Below are 22427 nucleotides of genomic sequence, written 5' to 3' on the forward strand. Positions count from 1 at the left end.
TGTAAATTCAAACTGTTAGGTAAAGAAATAGCTCAAGACATGGATTAAATCTTTAGTCACTGCTTGGAAGTGTGGTGGTTCTTTGAGCGATTGCTCGTGTCCATTCTGAGTTGGGTGTGCACTGGTGCATGCCCAGTCACCAGAAGCTTCTTGCCTTAGCCAGTAGCCTTAGGGTCGGTGCAGCACCCCCTGGAGTGGCGCCAATATGGCAACCATTATATGCACTGCCCTCCCCTCCCCCACCCCTGTCCCTGCTCAGTTCCTTCTCGCTGTGCTGCTGGTCATTGGAGCTCTTGCTTTTTCTGTTCAAATCATTAGCTAGTCCAACCCTTGCACTCATGTCGACACTGGCACCATTTTTGGTGCCGAGTGCTCTGGTGCCAACCTAGCAGACTGTGGGCCAATTTCAGATGCCCTATGCTCCAGCACCATTCTCAGCGCACATGACATCAGCACTGACTCCAATGGCCCTGCCGTGGTCATCTGTTTCTGAATCGGCATGGGAGTCAGATTTGTTCTACTCGAGCTCCAGGTGCAGCAGGAGCTTGAGACGGTCGCAACAGAACTGTCACAGGCACCATAGTCGGCACTGAGATGATACAGGTTGGCCGTCAGCTTCACAGGAGACTCAGCAGTGGCCCTTCTGGACCCTGTGGGTATTTCTTGAGGCACAGGGCGAAGGCAGGGTGTTGGAGTGGCTTTAACAGTGTTGGTGACCCCGCCAATCCCACGCTCAGCACCAGCGCTGTTGGTGGGCACCCCACCACCGGAACAAAGACAGAAAGCTGCAGTCATCGTTGAGCCACCTACGTCTACCTCATCGGCATCGACCTTGGCACTGTCATTGGCTCCATCACAGCAGAACTGGACCCCTTTGGTGCTGGCGCTGGTGGTGATTGTAGCTCTCGTGCTGATGGGGCAGGCACCAGCCCAGGCACCGGCACTGACTCAAGTACGTGGAGCGGTACTGTCAACATTTGTGCCACCTGTTGTGGGGTTCTGTGGCCAGCTGGTGCTTATGCCAGCTCAGCCTACGGTGCCTACCGGGTTCCCTGTAATCCCCATGGGGGGCCAAGCGACTGAGCAGGTCAGTACTGACCTTCCCCTCCAAATGGAGGCGCAAGAGTGATCTTCTTCTTCCCTGGATGAGGCGGTGGCGGACTCATCAGCCTCACCTATATTGGAGGAGGGTAGGGTGTTTCAACAACTCCTCAGAAGAGTGGCCCAAAACTTGGGCGTGCAGGCAGAGGTGGTCCAGGATGAAATGGACCCTGTCACAGACGTTTGTCTTCCTCAGGCCCCACCACGTTAGCTCTTCCTATAATCAAAACAATTGCCACTATGGCTAAAACGGTTTGGCAGACCCCTGCTTTCGCCCTTCCTACAGCCCATAGGAATGAGAGATGGTACTTTGTCCCATCCCAGGGCAATGAACATTTGTTCACACACACTCCACTTGACTCCTTGGTAGTGGATGCTGCTAACCATAGAGAGCGCCAAGGTTTCTAGGGTTTCTCCCCAAAAAATAGAGAAGCTAAGTGCTTAGACCTCTATGGGAGGAAGGTTTATTCAACGGGAGGGTTGCAACTAAGAATTGCTAACCAGCAGGCTCTGGTTAGCAAGTATACTTATAACAAAGTCAGAGCCCTGTATAGGTTCGCCGAGATGATACCACCCAAAGCTAAGCAGGACTTCACATCTGTGGTGGAGGAGAACAAAGCTGGTTTCAAGGGTGGACCTGCAGGCAGCTCTGGATGTTGAGGATGCTGCCACGAGGGTTATGCCTTCCAGAGTGGCAATGTGCAAGGGGGCTTGATTGCAGGTTTCAGGCCTCCCTCAAGAGGTCCAGCAGATGATCCAGGACCTCCCCTTTGACAGCCCTACCCTATTTTCAGACAAGACAGAGAAAAGACTGCATAGCCTAAAAGACTCTAGGGCCACTCTCTGCTCCTTGGGCCTGCATACGCCTGCCAACCAACACAGACGTTTTAACCACCCCCTGTCCTCAACAAAGACGGTTTCCACAGCCACAAAGAGATGGCAGTATAAAGCAGAACAGAAGGGGCAGGCACCGTTCAAGCCACCAACCTCAAGACCATCAAAAGGGCCCACAGGGGCCCAAGTCTCAGTTTTGACGGTATGATTGGGAGTGTTGAGCTGATCTCATCTACTCCAGCATCCCTACTTTTTTCGTTCTTCCTGTCCCCTTTTTACCATATGTGATGCAGCATCTCCACAGACTGGTGGGTCTGGTGTCCGGTAGAGAGGGGATACGCTATTCAGCTCTCTTCTTACCCCCCCTCCTTCCCTTTCCATCTTCAGGGACCCCTCTCACGAGATCCCGTTACAGCAGGAATTGCAATCCCTCCTGGGTTCTGTGGTCATAGAAGAAGTTCCTTTTGAGGTTCAGGGGATGGGGGGGTTTATTCCCAGTATTTCCTAATTCTGAAACCAGAATGGGTCTCAAGCCCCACTTTGGACCTAAGAGGTCTCAACAAGTTTGTAAGAAAGATAAAGATGCGTATGATATTCCTAGGTCTCATACTCCTGATGCTGGAGCAGGGGGATTGGTTCGTGGCTCTCAACTTACAGGATACATATTTCCATATTTCACTCTACCCGCTTCATAGGAGGTTTCTCAGGTTCATGGCAGATGGGAGCCATTATCAGTTCACAGTGCTGCCTTTTGGTCTGTCTGCAGCCCCAAGGTCTTTACCAAATGTATGGCAGTAGTAGCAGTGTACGCCTGCGCAGGCAAGGGGTGCAGCTCTTCCCGTACCTGGACCACTGGCTGGTCAAGGGTTGTTCTAGGGAGCAGGTGCTTCAGCAGGTACAGTTGATCCGCCAAACTTTAGTAAGCGTTGGTCTCTTGATGAGTGAAATAAGTCGGTTTTGGTCCCATCTCAGTTAATAGAGTTTGTAGGAGCCCAGCTGGATGGCAGGTGTGCCAGGCCATTCCAGCTTGAGGACAGGTTCAGGTCCACGGGGGCTGTCATCTGAGACATCCTGGCAGTCCCCACCACAACGGCCAGGTGCTGCCTGCGTTGCTGGGTCACATGGCAGTGTGCACCTTCGTGGTACGGCACACCAGGTTGAGGATGCGCCCTCGGCAGCTATGGCTGTCATCGGCATATCGCCCTGTAAGAGACCAGTTTAGATTTGGTGCTTACGGTGCCGACACGGACTTTATCGACCCTGGACGAATGGTTCATACTCACAGGAGTCCCCTTCGCCCCTCAGCAGCCCTCACTTTCCCTAGTAACAGATGCTTTGGAGTGGGGGTGGGGAGCACACCTGGGTCAGCTACAAACCCAGGCTCTTTGGAGCATCTCGCACCTTCGGCTCCACATAAATGTGAGGGAGCTCAGGGCCATCAGATTAGCATGTGAGACTTTCAAGGCCAATCTGGCAGGACATTGTGTGTCAGCCAGTACAGACAACACAACAGCAATGTACTACACCAACAAACGGGCTGTGCTCTCCTCTCCCCTGTGTCACAAGGTCGTTGTGCTCTGGGATTTCTGCATACAGCACAGCAGCGTGCTGCAGGCCCTGTACCTGCCAGGCATACGCACTTCACTGGCAGACCAGCTCAGCAGGTCCTTTACAGATCACAAGTGGTGTCTCCGCCCAGAGGTGGTTCACTATATTTCCCAGAGGTGGGAGTATCACCAGGTGGACCTGTTCGCCTCACACCTCGATGCAAAATGCAGGACATTTTGCTCCTACCGCAATCAGAGCCCAGGGTTCTAGGCAGACGCCTGCAGTGTCCCCTGGTGAGGCAGGCTGATGTATGCGTTCCCTCTGATTCCACTAGTTCACAGGGTCCTCTTCGAGATCCGCTCAGAAGGGGCATTGAGTATCATTGTGGCACCAGCATGGGCCTGTCAGCACTGGTCCTCGACCCTCCTGCACCTGTCAGTCTGCAAGCCGATGACATTGCCGATCTGGCCAGACCTGCTGAGGCAGCAGGAGGGGAGACTGCAACATCCCAATTTCCAGTCACTGTACTTTACAGTGTGGATATTCCATGGCTGAGGGACTGGGAGGTGGCCTGTTCAGATCCCATAAAGAAAGTATTGTTAAGTAGTAGAAAACCTTCCACGAGGGTGACTTATTTGGCTAGGAGGAAAAGGTTTTCAGTGCAGGTGTCTCAGAGGGCTGTCTCCCTCACAAGCCCCCAGCCCAATGATTTTTAGATTACCTATGGGGTCTGGGCTTGTCCCTCTCCTCTCCTAGGTTTGGGTGGACTTAGGTGCTATCTCAGCCTTTCAGCTGGGTCATGGAACGTCTTCTGCATACTCAGACCCTGTAGTAAAAAGTTTTCTGAAAGGTTTAGAAAGAATCAAACCCCAGGTTTGGGCACCACTGCCCCTGTGGGATCTTAGTTTGGTGTTAGCCGAGCTTATGGGGGCCCTCTTTGAACTCCTGGCTCCCTGCTGTTTGAATTACAAAACAGCATTTTTGGTGGCAATCGCCTCATCTAGTGGAGTATGCAAGTTGAGGGCACTTTCAGTGGACCTCTTGTACACAGTGTTCCACAAGGATAAGGTTAGGCTGAAACCTCACCCTGCATTTTTTACCTAAGGTGGTCTCCGCATTTCATGTTAACCAAGACCTTTTCCTACTCGTATTTTACCCTAAGCCCCATGCCCCCGCAAGGGAGCAATGTTTGCATACCTAGGATGTTAGAAGGACACTGGCTTCCTATATGGATAAGACTAGGCCCTTTAGAAGAACACGGCAACTCTTTGTGGCAGTTGCTGATAGGATGAAGCGCCTTCCAGTCAGCTCCAGCGGATTTCCTCCTGGATAGTGATGTGCATCAAAGAGTGTTACAAGTTCGTGAAGGTCCCCCCTCCACTGGTTAGGGCACACTCCATGAAAACATGGGTGTCTTCTGTGGCACATTGGGCACAGGTGCCTATCCAGGACATCTGTAGGGCAGCCATCTGGTCTTCAATTAATACCTTTACAGCACATTATGCTTTGATGCAGCACACAAGGGAAGATGCTGCGGTGGGCAGGGCTGTCCTGCAGTCCTTTCAGGCCTCTGACTCAACCTCCTAGGCATTGGCTTGTATTCACCCAACTTGGAAGGGACTTGAGCAATCACTTGGAGAAAAAAATCCTGTTACTTTGTTCTGTAACTGGTGTTCTTCGAGATGTGTTGCTCATGTCCATTCCAAAACCCTCCTACCTTCCTTGCTGTCAGAGTAGCCAGCAAGAAGGAACTGAGAGAGAGGGTGGGGTCAGGCGGTGCATATATTGGTTGCCATATTGGCACCGACTCTAGGGCAAAAAGCTTTTGGTGACTGAACATGCGCCAGCACACACCCAACTTGGAATGGACATGAGCAACACATCTCAAAGAGCACCAGTTACGGAACAGGTACCGTCTTTTTAATTCTCACGATTCAAAGTAAGTATCACCCTGTGTTTTAAACTCCCTTGTGTATTTGGATGTTTGTGCTTACTACAGTTGTGAAAGCTTTTATTATTGCAGATTGAACCTCTCTAGTTTGTCATTGTCTCATCCAGCAACATCCATAATCCAGCATAATTTTAGTTAGCCTAGTGGCCACTTAATGCAGGTGTGGCTGAGTTTCCAGTGGTCCCGTAAACTTAGTTTACAGCCACTAGTCCTGCCTCTGTGTTCTGTGCTGTTATTTAGCTGTAATTTATCCCCTAAATGTCTTCTAAGAGACCAGTAAGCAGTGGAAGCATGGTAATGTGCTAGAAAACATTGACATCCTGTCATCCAGCAAATTCTCTTCTCCAGCGCTGGTCAGGTCCTGAGGGTGCCAGACGACCGGTTCAACCTGTAGTATTACTACTGCAGAGCCAACACACCTAAGAGAAAATGAGTTGGGTTTTGTTCCTCTTTTATGCATAATTAACAAATTACATTGTATTTAGAGCCAATGTGATTGCACTTTTTACAGGTAATTGAGTTGCCATCCAGAGCAGAAGTTTGCCTGCAGAACCTTTGCTGGTGGTGGTGGTGTTTGAGAAGGGAATAATTTAGCTTTGATTTCTGATCCCACACTGAGCTTCCAGTTGGCAAAGACATCCTGTTACTTGTGTATACCTTTTAATATGGAAACCTTTGAGAAACTTCAAATGTGGGCCTCGACAATTCCATTTTTACTTCTCATACTTGAACCCCAACTTAAAGGAAGTGAGTCCCCCTTTTCCATATTAACTTCCAGAGCTTCATGAAAAGAATAACTTGTTTTAGTGGTATTAAGCTAACTTCCCAGTAGTTCTAAAAATCTTCTTCCATTTGATTGTACCAGATGGCACTCTCACAACCCATCCTCAAGCTGGGAAGATCCCTCGATATGTAAACCATATGTCTAAAACCGGAAAAACAGGAACGAAACCCATTACCCCAAGTAAGTTTGTTTTAAAAGCATCTCAAAAATAGACTTATTGTCCATATATGACTGGAGACTTCCGTGTTATTGCTAAATGAAACCAATATTTTATTTATTTATTTTTTCAAGTTTGAAATCACATGGGGCTAGGTTGGGGAAAACATTTTTCTTTTTCCTAAAGCAATTATCATGGCTCTGAGGTCTTCGAGTGTGGTAGATGTCTACCTGGGTTTCTCCTTGAGCCTGTTGTGTGCTGGTAGTAGATAAATGACTTCACCTGGTGGTTTTGGTTTTTTTTTTTTTAAAAGAAGTTTGTCAGGTGCTTTGAAATCATTCTGGATGAAAAGCATTTGCATATGTAAGGGGTGTATTTTAATCTAGTATTTCTTGTCTGACGATGAGCTATATTTTTTTCTTGAAGATAATGATCTGCCCTAAAAGAGAAACCTAGTAACTGAAGAAATAATGATTTTTGCCATTCATTTAGGAATAGTCAAGGCTGCAGACAGATGACGTGGTTGCCTTGTTTTTAAACATGACCACCAAGTCTACACTGACAAGTTACAGCACCGTAAATCCACTCCTAAGGTGTCCACACTGGCGAGGCACTTGGTGTGCACTAACTCTGCAGTAGCTGCACTCTAGGTAAACCATCCTGACTAGAAGCATAGAGCTGGCTGAGCAGTGGCTACAGCGCTAGGATGCCAGTATGGACACTTGAGTTGTTTGCTGTGGTGTGACTGGCCTTTGGAAGTGGCCCATAGTCCCTGCAGTCAGCACTCTAATTGTTTTCATAGAATGTTAGGACTGGAAGGGACTGTGAGAGGTCATCGTGTCCAGCCCCTGCCCTCATGGTAGGACCAAGTACTGTCTACACCAGGCGTGTCCAACCCGCGGGCCGCATGCAGCCCTGGACAGCTAGTAATGCGGCCCCACAAGATCGTAAACTTTTAACATTATTATGTGATTTATATACATTAACTATATTATATTTTATATGCGGCCCAAGACAATTCCTCTTCACTCAATGCGGCCCAGGCAAGCCAAAATGCTGGACGCCCATGGTCTAGACCATCCCTGATAGACATTTATCTAACCTGTTCTTAAATATCTCCAGAGATGGAGATTCCACAACCTCCCTTGGCAATTTATTCCACTGTTTGACCACCCTGACAGTTAGGAACTTTTTCCTAATGTCCAACCTAAACCTCCCTTGCTGCAGTTTAAACTTTTGAATTGGCTGGCTGTCCTGCAGTGGTGCACATGTCCCATTTCAGAGTTCTGTTTCTAATAGCCTGTGTACTGTGCTGCTCTGCTCCAGGACACAGAGCAAACCATTCTGAGGAAATGCTGCTACTGTTGAATACAGGGGCTGGATGTGTGGGGTATGTGAATGCTGTGCAGATAGCAGGGGTTGGGGGAGGCTCAGGATATCCTGCTACTCTCTGAACTTTCATGATAGCCTAGCCTGCTGACAGAGCAAAGAGGGCAATTGCCCACTGGCCCAGCATTTCAAAGGTGCTTAGACCTCCAGCTGTTATCATGGCTGAAACTTCAGACCCCTCTGAAACGCTGAAGAGCCCAATGCGCCACTCCGTGGGTGGCTCAGAGACCGCGTGGGGACGGCCCAAAGGCTGATTGCCCCAAGCATTGCCTTTCTACCCTTGGCCCTTCCGACCCTTGGGTCAGAGAGTCAAGCCCACCTTGCTCCTGGGCCTATGGGGCCTCTCTGTGCCACTGAAGATGGCATGCTAATGTCCCCCAAAACAGTCTCTTTCCCCCCACCTCCCAATGCACTTGCACACGTTCCCTGTCTCTCTTTTCCCCTCCCCATTGGAAAACCTGCGTCATGTGGCGCTGACTTCCCCATTTGGCACTGCAAACCCTTCCCAGAGTACCCTGTGGCCAGTTGCACAGTGGGATAGCTACCACAATTCACTGCTCCCTGTGGCGTGGCAAGAGCTGCTAATGTGGGTGCACTCCACTGTCACAAGCAGCACCGTATGGACCCACAACAGCTGTTTCCCCGCAGCACTTTGTGAGCGAGCAATACTGTAACTGCCAGGGCTTCATATTTGCCTGTGTAGATGTAACCTTAGATGAATGTCTCTTAACCTATTGTGTAGATGTGGTCCACAATGGTTATTTACTACCTGTGTGGTCCTGAGAATGTCACATGGGCCACAGGTGTGTGCTAACCAAAATACAGTTAGAAAAAATAGTGCACTTAAATTCTCTCTCACATTGCCTAGTGACAATTATTCCAGGTTTGTTCTGTTGCCTTGACTATTCCTAAATGAAAGGCAAATCATTATTTCTTTAGTTGCTAGGTTTCTACTTATAAATGCCCAATCTTGATAACTTCTCACCCATATTTTTTGAATTTTGAAGATTTCAAGAAGCTGCATGAGGCTCACTTCAAGAAAATGGAGTCTATTGATGCCTACATTGAGAGGAAAAATAAACTGATTGAAAACTTCAGCAATTCTATCAATGAGGTCAAGGTAGGAATGAACAGAGGATCATATCCTTTATCCCTATTGCTAAAATTTAGGGAGGGTTCTTTATTATATTTGTCTTCTCCACAGTCCCTCCAATATGAGACATACATTTACCCATGAGGCTAAAGAATCATTTTTGAGGCATAGTTGATTACTACGGGGCCCATGCAATTTCAGCAGTCCTAACATTCCATAGGCTGGGGTTATAAATCTGTCTGGAGTACTCTGTCTGCCACAGAACTAACCTTTCTCTGACTCTATCATGGTAGCTTAAATACTTTTACAGGTAGTTCTTAAAAGGCAGACTCCTAATTATATTGGTGAGGTTGTTTGGCTTTTTTGTATACTTCATAATTGTGTATGAGTTGTCACGGAACTTGAGCATCTTAAAAAGTGGGATTTCAGTGGTGGTCTTGACCTGTTAAATTTTCCACTTTGATGAAAGACATTCAATTAATCTCCAAACTACCTGATATGTAAATGATTCTTGATGACCCTTGATCTCAAATCTTGTGTTCTGAACTTGAACAGGTGGGAGTCTTAAAATAATGGTATTTCCAGATTTGACAAATGTGTGTGCACATGCCAAGATTTACAGCAATTTATGCCAATGAATACGGTCAAAATAAGACCACTGAAACAGTCTGAATGTTAAGTTTCTTATTTTGCTGACAGATACCAAGTATGTGGCTGAGTATTTCAGATCCTTTACATTGTATTTTGGCAGATGCTGGCTAAAAAATCTAACCACGTAAAGGTATCTGAGAAAGGAACTCCGCACAGCAACTCTAAGGTGAGGGGTTTTCTTCCCTAGGCAATCTTGTTTGTCTATTTGAAGAAAGTCCTCTGGAATATTTGAGTGATTGCTGATGTCAGTTCCAATAGCTGTGTGCGTGTGCACACATTGGAAAATTTTTCCCTTATCAGTACCCATCAGATTGACATTGGAGTCCCCTGACGAGGCACCTTCGAGGGTATGTAGGACGCTGCCAACCTAGGCCTCCCCTTAAACAAATTTAACTCCACCCTGATCCCATTTCAAAGGACAGAGTTTATTGAGGCCCTGTTGGACCCTGTGACTACATTGGCCTCCCTGCTCAAGGGCCACTTTCAGGCCATGCTGGACCTTATCTACTCCCTTCAGGTTTCTGTTGTAGTGGTAGGGAACTGCTGAATGCACCTCTGGGGTACATGGTGGCCTGCACTTAGAGTTCAGCATATTGGGCTGTGCCTCTGCCCACTGCCGTTGTGGGTGGTAGGGGGCGGTAGGCTTGGCAGAGACTTGACAGATAACTTCCCACTTTCATCCTCTCAGGAGGTGCGAGCAGGGGTGCCCTTCTGCAAACTCCGGACCACTCTCTCCTTCACCACAGCTGCTTCTGCACTCTCAGGACAAAGGGACTCTGGTCCCTTTGGGAACTCTGGCTATAAATAAATATCGGAGAGCTGCAGGTGATGCGCCTCGTATGCCAGATATACCACACCCAGCTTCAGGGTCAGTGCGTCTCGGTACTAAGCAATAATGCCACTACACTGTTTTACATAAACAGGGTGGTGCTCACTCCTCTCTTCTCCTGTGGTACTTCTGTATATCCCATCATATCCACCCACCCATCCACTTCATGCTCACCTGGGATGCAGAACAGTTATGGGGCCCACCTCAACTGCTCATTTAGTACTCCTGAATGGTCATTCAGGGTGGACATTACCTTGTCCATTTTCTGCAGGTGGGATCATGCCCAGATGGACGTCTTTGCAACTGTAAGTGTCTCAGGTTCTACTCTTTCCAAAATCATGGCCAGGTAACCCTAGCAGATAGGTTTTACCTGTCCTGGTTAGGCTGCCTCCTTGTGCCTATGCCTGCTTCTCTGTCACACAGGGTTTTTCTCAAGGTCCATCCAAACGAGGCATTCTTCATCCTGGTGACCATGGCAAGGTCCTGGCAGCACTGGTGCACGACACTACGGAAGCTGTCAGTGGACAAGCCCCTGGGTTTCACCCGGGGATAAGTGGCGTGGTCCTTTCTAAGATTATAGGTACCCTGTTCAAGCCCCTAGTGACGTGCCTTTTGTCCTACCTCTCCTGGAATGTGGCCTTGCTAGTGGCCATAACCTCAGCTCAGCAAGTCTCCCAGGGCCAAGCCCTCACCTCAGAACCACCAGGCACTCTCTCCTTTCCTTTTTTTAAAAGGACATCATTTAACTGTGCTCTCACCTAATGTTCCCGCCTAAGGCGGTCTCGCATTTCCATATAAGCCAGGACATCTTTTTACTGGTTCTTCCCAAAATTTCACACTGATAAGAAAAAGGCTTTCCATTCCCTGGATATTAGGCATGCTCTGGGGTTTTACATTGCACGAGACCATTTCACAAGTTAACAAAACTCTTTATTGCGATAGCAGAAAGAATTAAAGGCCTCCCTGTCTCGGCCCAATGCCTTTCATCATAGATCATGTCCTGCATCAGGGTTTGCTACAACCTCACCAAGGTCCAGTGGTGGCCCTGGCAGCCCATTCCATGAGGGCACAAACTTCCTCAGAAGTACTCCTCATGCACATCCTGTCCAGGACATCTGCCAGGCAGCCAGATGGCCATCCATTCACACCTTCTCATCGCTTTATGCCATCACCCTGTAGACACAGATGACCTAGACTTTGGCAGGGCAGTTTTACAGATAGCAACCAAGTGATCTCCAATTCCTCCTTCATGGAAACTGATGATGAGTCACCTGCTGGAATGCCCATGAACAATCCCTCAAATAAGAAAATCAGTTACTGCCTTTTGTAACTGTTCTTAGAGAAGTGTTGCTCATGTCTGTTCCAAATCCCACCCAGCCACCCTTCCTCTCAGCTTAATTTGTCAAGAAGGAACTGAGAGGATGGGGTTTGGCAGTGTCCTATTTGTCTTGAAGGCACTGTGCCAGGCCTACATCGCTGACCCAACAGCTACCGCAAAGGGAAGAATGCTCCAGTTGTGCCTGTGGTGCACACCTATTAGAATGGATGTGAGCAACACCTCTTGAAGATAGTGGTTTTAAAAAATAACTGTTCTGTGAATTTGTGATTAAATATATCACGCTCTGTAGCTCCAGCACAATCCAAGGAGCAGTGCCTTTCCAAATGCTAAACTCTCATAGAATGTGCTAAACAAATACTTCTGTGTTTCTAGAAACGCTCCAGTAGCAGTGTGTTTTTATTCAGCCCGCATGCCCAGAGAGGACGATTCTCTGCCAATTGTACTCCAGGCAACTTACGGCGTTCCCCACGCATCTCTGTGGGCACAGCAAATCGGAGCATTTTGTCTCAGAAATCTTCATTCAATCCCTCTGTTCTCTCAACAACCAAAATGAGTGTCAGGTAAAGAGGTCTTACCAGAAACACCAAATATTTGGTATAGTTTACTTTGATTTTATCCTACTACGTTCACAATTCCAAAAGCTAACTAGTGCAATTTTAAAAAATTAATCTGAAAATGTAAATGTCAATAAAAATGTTGTGATTGTTGTTGATGGTCTTGATGTAGATTCAAATTCTCGTTGCATATTCACGACAAGGAATGTGCCCAGAGGATTATGCATTGCTGCATCTCATGGTGGGGTTCCCCCACCCCCCCCCAGTAGATAGGAGACTTAAATTGCTTGAAATGTTTTTCATGAGCACCTGTTAATGCAGGAAGGTTCAGATATTTAGTCTAATGCCAAATACTTCCTTTCAGATTCTCAGAAGCTACAAAAGATAATGAACACAAGCGTTCCCTTACCAAGACTCCATCTAGAAAGTCACCATTCTTCGAGCTCTGTACACCTGATACCCAGAAAAGTGGCAAACCCACAATTAGAAAGAGCATTAAGGGAAGTACAGCAAACCATGACTTGAGTATATCAAAGACCAACACTAATGGTAATTTTCTGAGATGCTGGTACTATAAAATTTACATACTATTTGGAAACAAGTTTTATTGCTTTAGCAAAAGGCAAGAGGAAGTATTTAATTTTTGCATAACTGGAGCGATTATTTAAGGGATTAATTTTGTTTTTAAAATTTATCTTGTGTGTCAGTCATTTGGACCGAAGAGGGTAGGTGCTAAAAGTCTTTCGATAAGATATAAAGCAAGAAACTATATCCAGTCTAGGCGGGGTTTTTTTGTGTGTGGGTGTGTGAATGATCAGTTACTGTTCTGTATTTGCACATAAAACTACCCCAAAAGAGCACTATTGCAGACTTAGAATACTCCAGAAAGAGGTTTGTGTCCTTATATAAAAGCTCTCTGGACCACTAAAGGGTGCAATGGAATGGGGAATGAGCTTTGCTTTGGAGAAGCGGAATGTCTTTTAGGGTCTGATACATGACTTACCATTCCTGGAATATACCGTATACAAGTCCCACATCTAATAATAAAACTAAAAGTTTATATTCTATGGAGTACTGATGTTGAAAGCAGCAGGGAAGCAAGCTTTGGAGCAAGAAGTCAGTATGAGAACTGTTGGATGCTTTCCTTTGTTTTGGGTAGTTCAGGGTAAAATTCAATATTCTTCTTTGAGTGCTTGCTCATATGAATTCCAGTTAGATGTGTGTGCACACAACTGTTGAAGTTTTTTTTTCCTTAGCTGATCCTCTCGGGTCAGCTGTAGAGCCTCCTGGAGTGGCATGAATGCAGCGGATTACATATGACCCTGCCACCCCAAGAAACCCTCTGTTCCTTTTAATGCCAGTGACAGCTATTGAAATTGTGACTCTCTTGCATCAAAGCAATCCATGTGTCCCTAGTGTTCTGAGTGCTTGTTCTTTGTAATTAATTAGTGTAGTAGTTTGCAGTTGCTGGGGGCAGAAGAGCTTTCCTACTCTTAAGCTTGGAAGGGAATGCCCAAGTCTTCAAGCCCTGCAGTTCCTGTGCAAAGTCTATGCCTTCAAGTGAGCCCCACAATTTGTGCCTACGGTGTATTGGGGAAGCCCATCGTGCTGATCAGTGCTGGAGCTCAAATCATTCAAACCTCAGATGAGGACTAAGTGGAACTTTTTAGACTTAAACAGCTCTTTACTGAGCAACTTGGCACACAGCAAACAGAGCAGACCCAATGCATAAGGCTGACTTGGTGCAGCAAACAGCACTGCCATTCACTGACGCTATTGACCTCCGCAGCACCAGTTTCGCTCCCTGGCAAAATCTACCAGTGGCGTGCAAATAGACCTGTTTAACAGCCATCCAGTATTCTGAGTCTCTTCCGGTGTGGACCATATGCTAGACTGTCACATACTTCCCTTCCCATTCATAGTTTTGCCAACCACCTTCCCTGCTCCTCATGATTGCTTACCATACTTATGTCACCTACAGTAACTACTAACTTGGCAAAAATAGCACTAAACATATTATTTAAGTGGTTTAATGTGATTCAACTGGGAATAAGCAGCATCATGTGATTGGCCGACTCTGTAGACCACTAGGAGGGCATGGGCCAGTTGGGAAGCACTGAACTAGATCTATGCCTTAGCACAGCGGTTGGCACCTGTGGCTCTTTAAGGAGTCATTTGGGGCTCCAGACTCTGTTGCCGCTGACTCCCCTGCAGCTCCCTGTGCGAGTGCGGTTGAAACAGTAGAACTCAGTTTAATTGGTTTAACAGCCAGTAGGCTGGTGGGAGGGATCCAGCCATTAAACCAACTGAATTTAGTTCTGTTGTTTCAGTGGTGGCAGGGCAGGGAGTCGCAGAGAGCCCCTTACTCACCCCGCTTTCTGAGTGGCCACACCACTCCAGTGGGCATGACTCGAGCTAACCTCCACCCATGGAACATCTCCACGCCAGCCTTCCTTCTGCTGGGTGCATGTGGCTGCCCATCGTAGGCTCCTCAGCTGGTGCCGTGGGTTAGTGCAAGGCTGGTTTGGGGCTGAGGCAGGTTAATCCTGGGGGTGGGGAGGGGTGGCAGATTTGGGGCTGAGAGGGGTTAAGCCTGTGGAGGTGGGGGGGGGGTTGCAGGATGGGAAGGAAAGCTGGCGGATGTGGGGGTGGATTTGAGGGCTGAGGCAAGTAAAGCCTGGAGATGGGGGGGCAGGTTTGGGGGCCAAGGAGGATAGAGTCTGGTAAGGGGTGTCGTGGAGGGCTGATGCAAACATTGGTCCTTCCTGCTTAGGAGCCGATCCCTAGGTGCAATGTTTTCCTGAAAGTAACTTAACTTCCCAACTGGTACAAATATTGTGTGTGCGCTGTTCTTAAAACAGGGGTGATAAAAAGCACGGCTTGACATTTATTAAGGACTGTCTTGTATTTGTGTGCATTGCAGCTCCTGAAGTATTGATTTTTGTAACTGAAGTTGGAAAAAATGGTTCCTCTCACTATTTTGGTTACAGACCCTGCCCTAGCAGATCTGCTACACACCAGCTCTAGCTAATTTAAAACCCAACCAAAACTGAGACACCTTACACATCTGCCCTTTCCGGACGTTATTGCCCCATGTTGTTCATCATCTTCCCTGTTCTCCAACGTGTGTGGGCGTGAGTGGTCCTCCCACCCTCCCTCCCAGTGGAGCACATTTTACTGTGCGTAGCTCCTTGGTAGTTTGTCTCAAGAAGACCCTATAGTTCTCTCGGTGGCTTACAAAACTGAGTTGTTCATAATGGTCTCTTTGTGCAGTTTCCCAGCTGTTTGCTTATTAAAGAGGGAACAAGAATTTCCTCTGTAAACATGGTACTGTGGTTTTCTTTTTAGCTGTTACGCCGTTCAAGTTTGCAGCTCAGTCTACAGAACCCACAAGTACCAAGAAGCCAACATTTGATCTGAAAGCAAGCCTGTCAAAGCCACTTGGATATCAGCCACACAAAGGTACTTTGATTTTGTGCTATTTCCAGACAGGGAGTGGGAAGTAGTACTGAACTTCTGAAAGAGGGCACTCTTAATCACATGCAGCAACAAAGTAGCTCTGTCATACATATCTGATCACACCCTCTACATGCGATGCAGCCTTGAGCTCTGGGCTCTGAGGTTAAATTATGAAGTATGTTCTTCAGCAGAAATGGTTTAGCTAAGACACTCTGGTCTTCAAAAGCTAGGTCAGATGTGATGGCTGATCCCTGCCTCCCACAGTAGGAGAGAAGGCTCCTATTAGGGGATGGTCTCCTGTACCAGGGTATGACCCTCTACCATAGCACCTCCTGCTGGCCATCTTGGGAGCTAACTCAGTCCAGCACTACCACTCGTCAAGTCTTTTCTGCCATCATTTCCACTGTCCCCAACATTGCAGGACCTGTATCATTCCTCAGACTACATTGTCCCCTGCTGGGTACAGTCCTCAAGCTGTGCCCCACTTAGTTATTTCCCTGCCACTTGCCTCAGCAGTGAGCTGCAGGCCAAGGTCTAGCCCCTCACCTCAGGCAAACTGCAGTCTACATCATCCACTGTTCTCATGGGCAGGTGGGGAAGGGGACCCAGGGCCACACACCATTCTGGGTCCCAGCCTAAGGACCCTATCGCCCACAGCAACCTAAAGCCTCTCTTTCATCCTCTACTGCTTACCTGGGTCATTTCCTTATAGCCCCAGCACCTTTGCCCCTACCCTACATCAGGGCTTCAGTCTGGCAGCGGCTCCCTCTTACTACTCTGATCCTACCCAGCACAGTTCCAGCTGAGGTGCTCCTCCCAACAGTCCTCCTAACTTACATTCCAGGGACAAAATACCCTCTTAGTCTGCTGAGCAGCCCATTTGTGGCTCTCTCTAGCCTTCTCTGTAAGCTGTCCTCCTATTGTTGGGGATTCTGCATAGCTTCTCCAAGGGCTGCGTTAACTCCTGTTACTTGTGTTGGGCTTTCCTCCTCTTCTCCCCCAGATGCCTGACGCCGCCTCTCTTCGTTCCCCTGCTAACAGAAAGCTTTCGTTTGATCCTTTTGCCATGCCAGGGCTTTAAACATGGTGGCTTGGCAGTTTAGGTTTTTTTATCCACTAGCCAGACAGAAGGGGTGCACGGAGAGCTTTCACCCAAGTTCCCTGTAAACTGTAGCTGGCTAGCAAAACTGTCTAAATGGGGAAAAGTGCTGTCATGGTAAAGCTAGGGAGAGGGGGGCCCCAACCTACCCCAGCTCCGTCCCAAATTCTTCACAGGGCATTATGCGTAATGTGGAAGAGCACATTCTCATGGTGCTGTCCAGGTGTACTTGATATGCTGAGATTTCCTGCAGATGAGAGATGCCAGTCTGCATCATACCTACTGGCAACAGGTGTTCAGAATGGGTGTAGGGGGGTGCGGTGGGAGGACAGCAGTGTAATTCGCTCAAAGAAGTTAGAAGGCTCACTGACTTTCACCATAGAATTCTGCCCCCCAGGACGCATCTTTCTACCTGTAGAAATGAATAATCCATGTTTTCAAGTAAGAATTGTTTGGAGTTGTTTTTTGTTTTCCTTATGGTTCAGTAACTTGTTGATTTTAAGCTTCCTTCTATTTGTGGTGACTCTCTTACTGCTGGCTACTTCCTAGTCCCGGATCATTGACCACCAAATGCCTGAGGGAGAAAGGTAACAGTGTATGGAACAACCTGTAATTTCCATCTATAAATTGGGCACTTGGTGTTCCGTGAGACTCCATCTATGGCATTGTGTAACTTTTTCATTAAATTCGGAGGTGAAAATCTGTCCTTCCCATTTTTTTCAGAAAGTGGAAAAATCACAGGATTCCCTCGTGCTGAGATCTTGCTTTGCTCCCTTCTAGTACTGAATTGAGTAGATGAGTATCCTGCTTGGAGTGGCCAATCTTTTATAATGGTGATTAATCAGAGGCTGCTTCTACACAGGCCACCTCCCATTGGAGGTGGGATAATAATGAGGCAATTTGAAGCAGGCTAATGAGGCACTAATATGCATAGTGAGCACTTCATTAGCATAATTGTGGCCATGTGAATTTCAGTGCAGACTTCGAATTGCAGATTGACAGTGAAGATGGGGGCAGCTTTGAAATAAGCACCCCCCTTTGACATTGACTTAGTTCCACAGAACTAGGTTGGCTTCGAATTGCCTCATTACCATGCTATCAGAATTTAGATGTCCTCAGTTTTAGCAGTCAGTGGCAGTCTTCTGAACATCGCCACCTGCTGGCACTGTTGTGAAGCTACAGAAGTTTTTCAAAAACAACACCACAAGAGAGATCGCCTTGCTTGGAAGATGGAGAAATAACCCAGTTATCTCACTGAGTACTAGGCTGCCTGCTTTGGCGAAGGAAAAACCAAGTAGTGACGTAAATTTAATCTTTTTTTCTCCTTTGTGAATGTCAAAGCATGAAATGCAACCCCCAAGAGATTCTTGAGTTACACTTAGGATCCGGAATATGGAAGTAGAGGAGTTGCGTGCATGCACACACACTTCAACATGTTAAATAATACTGTCTTTTGGAAAATCACTCTCCAAATAACTGGCTAGCATAACTGACTAGGTTGTTTGTGCTTCATCTTAGAGTCAGTCAGGCAGCTTGTGTTATCTGTAGAACTGAGGATCAGAATACCAGTATTAGTACTATAAATGCACACAATTACTATATTTTAATAACCTGCTTCTGTTTCTTTGCATCTTACACTGGTAGGAAGACTGAAACCTTGGGGTGACACAAAAGAAAACACTGTCCTGAATAAAAGTATGAATAGCTGCATCTCTTCACGCACAAAAGATTACAAACAGCCACGTCTCCAGACCAGGTCAGTAAAAGGCTGTTTTAGATGCCATTTTAATACTAGAACTCTAGAGCAGAACGTTGAGACTGTAAAGCGTGACAAGCTGTCCCGTCATGCAGTGACAGGAAATAGAATCTCATAACTGGAAGGAACTTCAAGAGGTCCTCAAATCCAGTTCTCTGCACTCATAGCAGGAGCAGTCACCAACTAGACCACCTCTGACAAGTGTTTGTCTAACCTGTTCTTAAATCTCCAGTGATGGGTGGTGGGTCTTTGCTCACGAAAGCTTATGCTCCAAAATCTGTTAGTCTATAAGGTGCCACAGGACTTCTCATTTGTTTTTACAAATACAGACTAACACAGATACCCCCTGATACCTGTCAATGATGGAGATTGCACAACTTCCTAGGCAATTTATTCCAATGCTTAACCACCCTAACAGCTAAGTTTTTCTTTATGTCCAACCTAAACCTCCCTTGCTTTGATTTTAAGACTATTACTACTTCTATCAGTGGAAGCAAAGGAGAATAATTTTTCACCCTCCTTTTGTAGCAACCTATTAGGTACTTGAAACTGTCTCCTCCAAATCTTTTCTTTTCTTGACCAAGCTGATTTCTTTCAATCTTCCCTCATAGGTCATGGTTTTCTAGACTTAATTTTTTTTTGCTCTTCTTTAGACTTTCCCCAATTTGTCCACATCTCTCCTGAAATGTGGTGCCTAGAAATGGCCTAAGCAGCACAGAATAGAGCAGAACATTTACTTCTCATGTCTTGCTTGCTTACAACAATCAACTTGGAATGCTCTGCCCTGAACCATAGAAAAAAATTTCTTACATAACTATCTGTATCAGTGTTCATCGGGTTGCCAAAGTATAGCTCAGTGCTTCCCTTTACATTAATACACAAATGAGACAGCTGGAAAATACAAGTCCCAGTATGCTAGGCCCCCACCTTGATTTCAACAAGTGGTTGAGCAGGTCAAAGTGTTGTCTTGTAGGGTGGGATCTGTCCTCTTTATAGGCATCATATTTCTAGAAACAGGTTAGATAAAGAGTCAGATGGTCAAGACCAGTGTTTAAGCTATGATCCGTAGAACACTGGTGTTCTGTGAACGACTCTCAGGTGTGCTGTGAGCTTCTGGAAAAATATACTGATAGTATATATTTTCTGTAACAAACTATCATTGCTATGATACCAGATTAAATTACTTCATTTTGGTTTTGCAATATATCTTGCTGGGTTTTCGTCTGACAATTTTTAAGAGAATTTTCATAGGCGTCCTGCACAAATATTGGTTGGTGTTTCGTGGTCTCAAAGTTTAAGAAACACTAGTCTAGATTTACTTGGTCCTTCCTTAGTGGAAAGGTTGGACTACATGACTTTTCATAGTTCCTACCAGCCTTACATTTCTATGATGTGTAATCTAATGGGCAAAAACGGAACAGATGGACAGTGCAACATATTGGCTAAGTGTACCTAGGAGCTTCTAGTGTAGCTAACCTAAAGGAGGAGTCCTAATTCCCTATGCATATAGTTTACTTCTGCCTGTGCAACTAATTGCTCACTTGCTCCATCCAACTTAGTTGAATTTTTGTGGGTTTTTTTCCCTCTTCAGAGAAGGGAGGCGTGAGAAGCATGACCAGGAGAGAAAGCAGAAAAAGGCTCAGATGCTCGGAACCCGGCGAGGATTATCAATGGCTTAAGACAAATGTAACTTCTTAAAGACTCACTGTAAATTCTGTTCTCAGGAAAATCTTTCCTATTTTTTGTAAATATTTGTTTGTAATGCATGCACTGTGCATTAAAAATGAGTCAGGTCACCTGTGACTGGATGTTACGAGCCATGTAGGGCAGAGTTTTAGTGATGTTGAGTTTAATGTTGTGTTTTTTACAAGTTGGATAAAATATTGATACTTCTGATATGTTCTAAGTAGAGCCAAGAGTATCTGAAATCACTTGCAGCCATTCCTCCAGTAAGGTTTTAGAATGGCTGGATATTCTTGTTTTATAAATTTTGAACTAAAGTGGCCTCTCAAATTGGCAGGTTTCATAAAACTATGTAGACTGAAAAGAGACTGGGGTGCTGGGGGAGGAAATGATAAAGGAATAATCATGAATCCTTATTTACATTGTCACTTATCAATTTAGCATAGTTCTCTAGATGCTAAATAACTTCAAAATACATTCAATTAACAAGACATTTAAGACACTGTTAAAGCAGTTTCCTGCAGTTAAGTCCTTTTATGAAGTAAGCCTAGGAGAGGGTGTCCCTTTAGAAAGAGAGAGAGGAAGAAAGCAGACATTTACACAGAACTTGGCAGGTTACTAACCAGATCCATGAAGAGTAGTTCAGTAGCTTTTGTCCCTCTCCACATTTATTACAGGATATCTTAAATTTTCCATAAAAAATTGTTTAGCCTGAAGTGTTTAATCTATTAATAAACCAAGTTATTTTGAGGATCAATATACTTAGAGTAGATTTAGAAAGGCTGTAGCGTCAATTTTCCAAAAGTAATCTGTAACAGAAAATCATCTTGATCATTTTAAATATGGCATAGACTGGAAGCATGGTGGACACAAGAGGGAGAAGGCACTACAGTTAGAACTGTTTAGCAAACATTTCTCTTTTTTTGTGTGTGTGTACGTTTAACCTTTCCTGTGACTTGCTGAATGATTAGATAAAGAACTAGAAAAGCTTTTTTATATAAAAATTTTGTACTGTTCAATAAGGGGAAAATAAATGTTTTTTGTATTTATTGCTGTTGCTTAAGACTTGAAATGGCACCACAAGAAGTGTGGCTATTCATGTGTGGGCAAGGGAGTAGAAACTCAGTTTAACTGTGCATTCAGCTGCCAGATGTGCTCTCACATTTTCTTCCACTAAAGAAAACAAACGTATTGTCACTTGTCAAGCTTAGTGGTCTGCCCAATTTTTTGTTAACTGATGTTGTAAATAAGTATTGAAACATTTACTGATCGTGTTTAGCAGGGACAGAGATAATGCTTAAAGGACTTTTACATAAATGGGCTACTAATAGGTAAAGTAAAGAATGTTACTTCTGGTTTTGGACAATATTGTATATGGCGTTATCAGTTTTGGTCAAGTTTGACACAAGTGGGAGAAGGTATGCCTCCAACTGTTAGGAAACAGAAGTAGCTACAGTAAACCCTTGAAGCCCGATTTTGGTTTGCTCTTAACTTGCATTAATGCAAGTTAAGTGCATATCAAAACACCCCAACTCTCCCAGCTGGGGAGCCCAGCAGGCACATAGCTGTCTGCAGCATGGGTTCTCCCCAGCACGTATGTACGCGTGTGTGCACACACACACACTACACAAAATTCAATTTACATAGAGGTTGCTCAGGACACAACCTCCGCATAAATTGCAGGATTACTGTATACCATCTGAATGTAAACTGAGGAGTTCTCAAACACTATTTGAATAAAGGATTACAATCAAATCTGTCTTTCCTCAGGATTGTGGAAGAACTGAAACCTCTAACCCTCCTCATCCTAAAACAGGCATTTTCAAAACCAAACTCTTTAAAGAAAATCTCACTAATGTGTTACGTAAATTAAGAGGTGTCGGTGTTTTCACAGCCTGAGGACTACCGTTTGCTGTGTAACAGTACTAAGCAGGGAAGGTTATTCTAATTCTAGAGTTGATAAAATACAAACCAGAAAACCTTACGGGGCAAGCCCCCATTATTTTATGAATAGCATCTTGTTTTGGGATGGAGACTGCACGTGCCTCAACAACATAACCAGACAGCAATTTCAAACACAAATTTGCACTTAATTTAAAGAGAATCAGGGTTCATCTCTCTAACAATACAGCAATAATCTCACATTGTCCGTTTTGACTGTGGACTTTGGAAGCTACAAGGAACTTGATGCAGATTCAGA

At 45.7% G+C, this 22427-nt stretch overlaps 1 protein-coding gene across 1 annotated transcript in view; it reads left to right on the forward strand.

Annotated features, from left to right (window-relative positions):
- NUSAP1 (nucleolar and spindle associated protein 1) overlaps nucleotides 1-22284 on the forward strand; it is a 39249-nt gene extending 16965 nt beyond the window's left edge. Inside the window, exons 5-12 of the mRNA XM_074997025.1 lie at nucleotides 6300-6398; nucleotides 8772-8884; nucleotides 9609-9674; nucleotides 12049-12236; nucleotides 12595-12779; nucleotides 15579-15692; nucleotides 18433-18544; nucleotides 20136-22284. Coding sequence (XP_074853126.1) covers nucleotides 6300-6398; nucleotides 8772-8884; nucleotides 9609-9674; nucleotides 12049-12236; nucleotides 12595-12779; nucleotides 15579-15692; nucleotides 18433-18544; nucleotides 20136-20223 — 965 coding nt within the window. The 3' untranslated portion in view covers nucleotides 20224-22284. The remainder of the gene's footprint in view (nucleotides 1-6299; nucleotides 6399-8771; nucleotides 8885-9608; nucleotides 9675-12048; nucleotides 12237-12594; nucleotides 12780-15578; nucleotides 15693-18432; nucleotides 18545-20135) is intronic.
- The last annotated feature ends 143 nt before the right edge of the window (nucleotides 22285-22427 follow it).

The sequence above is a fragment of the Carettochelys insculpta genome, chromosome 6 (genome assembly GCF_033958435.1).
Source record: "Carettochelys insculpta isolate YL-2023 chromosome 6, ASM3395843v1, whole genome shotgun sequence".
NCBI lineage: Eukaryota > Metazoa > Chordata > Testudines > Carettochelyidae > Carettochelys > Carettochelys insculpta.